The sequence below is a fragment of the Colobus angolensis genome, unplaced genomic scaffold, assembly GCF_000951035.1.
Source record: "Colobus angolensis palliatus isolate OR3802 unplaced genomic scaffold, Cang.pa_1.0 Scaffold83, whole genome shotgun sequence".
In the NCBI taxonomy this organism is placed as follows: domain Eukaryota; kingdom Metazoa; phylum Chordata; class Mammalia; order Primates; family Cercopithecidae; genus Colobus; species Colobus angolensis.
In genome coordinates this window covers 1248167-1251601 of record NW_012122154.1, presented here as the reverse complement: position 1 = coordinate 1251601, position 3435 = coordinate 1248167, and the positions used below count along the sequence as shown (strand labels likewise).

Here is a 3435-nt window from a genome sequence, read left to right as displayed (position 1 = left end):
GCCTCTTGAGTAGCTGGGACTACAGGCCCACGCCACTGTGCCCAGCTGCATGGGAAGATTTGAACAGGATGGAGTGACAGGCTGAGGTGGGGGCTGGGTGGGTATGCAGCAAGGCACTGGATGTGGGACATGGAATGGAGAAGTCATTCAGAGGCATCTGGAATTGCTGCTGCCTCTACTTAGGAGGAGCTGTAGGGTCTTGGTCTGCCCCTCCCACCAGCCTCCAAGATGGAAAACCTTAAAAACTCAGCCCAGGCAGTGGGAGGGAAGGAAGCCAAAACCTAGCCCAGTTTCTTTTTTTCTTTCTCTCTCTCTTTTTTTTTTTTTTTTTTTGAGACAGAGTCTCGCTCTGTCACCCAGGCTGGAGTGCTGTGGCCAGATCTCAGCTCACTGCAAGCTCCGCCTCCCGGGTTCACACCATTCTCCTGCCTCAGCCTCCCGGGTAGCTGGGACTACAGGCGCCGCCACCTCGCCTGGCTAGTTTTTTGTATTTTTTAGTAGAGACGGGGTTTCACCGTGTTAGCCAGGATGGTCTCGATCTCCTGACCTTGTGATCCGCCCGTCTCGGCCTCCCAAAGTGCTGGGATTACAGGCTTGAGCCACCGCGCCTGGCCCTTTTTTCTTTCATTTTAGCCTCTACAACCTTGTGGAGGCTGCGTTTCCTCATTGGTATGGAACAGTGAACCCAGATGGTCTCTGGGGTTGCTTCCTGGGACGACGCCTTATGATGTGAAAAATAGCTCTCCCTTCCCCACCGCAGAAGTGCTTTGTGGGTGCTGGCCTGGGATGTGCTAGGAGTCCCCAAAGCCTCCTGTGTGCACATGCAGCCTCGCCAGGCCCAGACCAGAATGTTGGGGGAAAGTCCTGGAGCTCAGTGAGGGAATGGCTGGGCCGGGGTCCACTCCCCCGTTTCCCCAAAGCAGACTCTGAGGTAAGAATCTGGGTGCAAGAGGTTTATTTGGGAGCCATCCCAGGAAGCCCAAGTGGGGAGTGGGGAAGAGAGGGAAGGGAGGCGCTCCTGCAGGAAGTACATGAATGAGTGGGTTACTGCTGTGGGCAACTGGGACTCCATCCTGCTGGGCATCCTCTGAGAGTTTATGTAGAATACACTTCAGAATTGTCCCGCTCAAGGACAATGAAGCTGAGGTCCTGCTCCTTATTGACTCAGGGTTGCTCCTGGAGACATTAACCCCCCCGACACTTCCAGCTTGCCCAGTGCACTGACTGAGCACACAGCTGTGGCTGCCAGAGAATCCCCTTGGGCTGTGATACAGGAAACCATCGGTGTGCATGGTAACTGTCTAGCAGTGTCCTCCATGCCTGGACACAGGGACACGGGCAGGCACTGCTGGTGTCTACTAACCCCAGAGGCCCATACCTTAGAACTGGTCAGCTAGGCCAAGGCCTCCCTAAGACCCAGCGGCTCTCGTGGGCAAATGTCAGGTGACACAGAGTCAGAGACCCCGGCCAAGGACTCCCCATCCAGAGAGGTCCCAGAGGGAGGAGCAAGGTGGCCTCTGGGGGGAGCTGGGTGGTGGGGCAGGCCTTGACTCAGGACACCACCCTCTCCTGCAGGCACTGGGCCAGGTGCCTGTGCCGAAGGACCCGGGGCATTGCAGGGGGGAACGGGGAGGAGGGGCAGGCAGCGAGGGCTGCCCGGAGTGCTCGGAAGGCCCCCTGCCCCACCAGGTGGACTCTGGCAGGGCCCACGCTGCCCCAGAACCGCAGGGACTTGTAGCGGGGAGAGGCTTCCTGAAGGCAGTGGTCCAGCTGGGAACAGAACAGCCTGAGTGAGCTGGTGTGTGACCATGAGTGTGCACACGAGGCGTGCGTGGCTGTGTCCAGGCTACATGTGTTTAGAAGTTTTGCGTGGACAGGTGTGTGTCTGTGGGACTCAGCCCTCCCCTCCCAGAGCCCCAGGGAGCTTCTCCTCTGCCGCCGCTCTCCTCCCCATCAGCCCTGATCTCCATGGCACCCTGGGAGTGTGCAGAGTGAAGGGCTCTACAGTCAGACCCTGTCCTCGTCTCCTTTACCTTGTCTCGATTTTCCTCCGACAGATTCCTCAGCCCCCTCAGCGCCACAAACACCTCGTAGTGGGGAGCAGAGCCCACAAAAGAATCTGTGAACAGACCCCATGTGCACACATACTTCCAGTGAATGGGCAACTGCCAAGTCTAGTGTTCTCTGCCCCATCTGTTCTTCCCCACTCTGAGGTTTTAGGGAAAAAAGTGTTTCCTGGTGGAGAGTGGGATAAATGGAGAGGAACCTAGAGTTTGATCCTAAATAGGAGACAGATCAGGAAAGAAAATGGGTAGAGACTGCAGCAGGATGGATGAGAGTTAGATGCAGAGAAGGACTTTTGTAGGAGTGGTAAAGGAGGCTGAGTGTTACCTCTTTCCTAGCACTCCCCTGGCAGAGGAGGTAGAAGTTGAAGGGTAGCCCAAGGATGGTAGGCAGGAGCCAGTGGGGAAGCTCACCCAGAATGCTGCTCTCCACACAGCCGTGGTCCAGCAGCTTGGCCCCCGGCCACTGCCCCACTGCCCGGCCCAGGGCCTCAGAGAACAGGTCCTCGCCAATATCTTCCCCTCGCACACTCAGGGTCTGGCCCAGCCTGAAGACGAGGAAGGGAGAGGCAGTGGAGCCCAGGACACAAGGATGGCCCTTCAGCTCCCCGGGGTCACCTACCTGTAGATGAACCTGACGACTGGGCACTGATTGTAGACACCAACCACTCGCACCACATCACCCAGGCGGCACCTGATGGGGTGCAAGTGGGAGTAAGGTCGGGCCCAAGGGCTTCTGAGTTCATGCCCTGGGCCCCCAGCATGGTCCCATAGGGCCCCAGGTAGCAGGGACTGTGCAGCTGATCACCTGGTGAGGCTGGCGCGGTCCGTCAGCACCAGCTCATACTCCTTGCCCTGCTGGGCCTCGGCCAAAAGGAGGGTAGAGGCAGCTTCCTCCTGGGTGCCTTCCTTGACTGGGAGCAGCTCGATAAACGGGGCCCCGGGGGGCAGTAGGTAGAGTCCATAGGGCTGCTCTGGCTGTAGGTTTAGGCCCAGCACCCCTGTGGAAGCAAAGCAGCCTCCTCAGTGTCTGCTGGTGCCATTGCTTTCTGCCAGGCAGTAGCCCCTCCTGGACCCCAGGCCTGATCCTCTGAGCACCCAATCCTCCTGCTGCCCTTCTACCGCATCCCTCCTGGCTCTCCTAGGCTCAGTGGGCTGCCTCTTAGGCCCTCACTGGAAAGAGGCAGAGTGCTGTGGTCCTGGAGGGGGCAGACCTGGGAGTGAATCCTGGTGTCACATGAATTTGTGCAAGACTCTTTTTTCCTCTCTCTTTTTTTTTTTGAGACAGAGTCTCGGCCGGGCGCGGTGGCTCAAGCCTGTAATCCCAGCACTTTGGGAGGCCGAGACGGGCGGATCACGAGGTCAGGAGATC

The 3435-nt window shown here is 58.2% G+C and overlaps 1 protein-coding gene across 2 annotated transcripts in view; it reads right to left on the bottom strand.

The window, feature by feature from the left end:
- Nucleotides 1-938: 938 nt before the first annotated feature.
- The window catches only part of GHDC (GH3 domain containing), a 5923-nt gene continuing 3426 nt past the window's right edge, over nt 939-3435 (bottom strand). Inside the window, exons 6-10 of one of the 2 annotated variants that reach the window (XM_011929724.1) lie at nt 2872-3064; nt 2686-2757; nt 2478-2611; nt 2034-2208; nt 939-1770 (exon numbers count right to left, since the gene is read on the bottom strand). In XM_011929724.1, the coding sequence (XP_011785114.1) occupies nt 2072-2208; nt 2478-2611; nt 2686-2757; nt 2872-3064 (536 nt within the window). In that variant the 3' untranslated portion in view covers nt 939-1770; nt 2034-2071. The remainder of the gene's footprint in view (nt 1771-2033; nt 2209-2477; nt 2612-2685; nt 2758-2871; nt 3065-3435) is intronic. The other variant, XM_011929723.1, reaches the window with a different exon arrangement.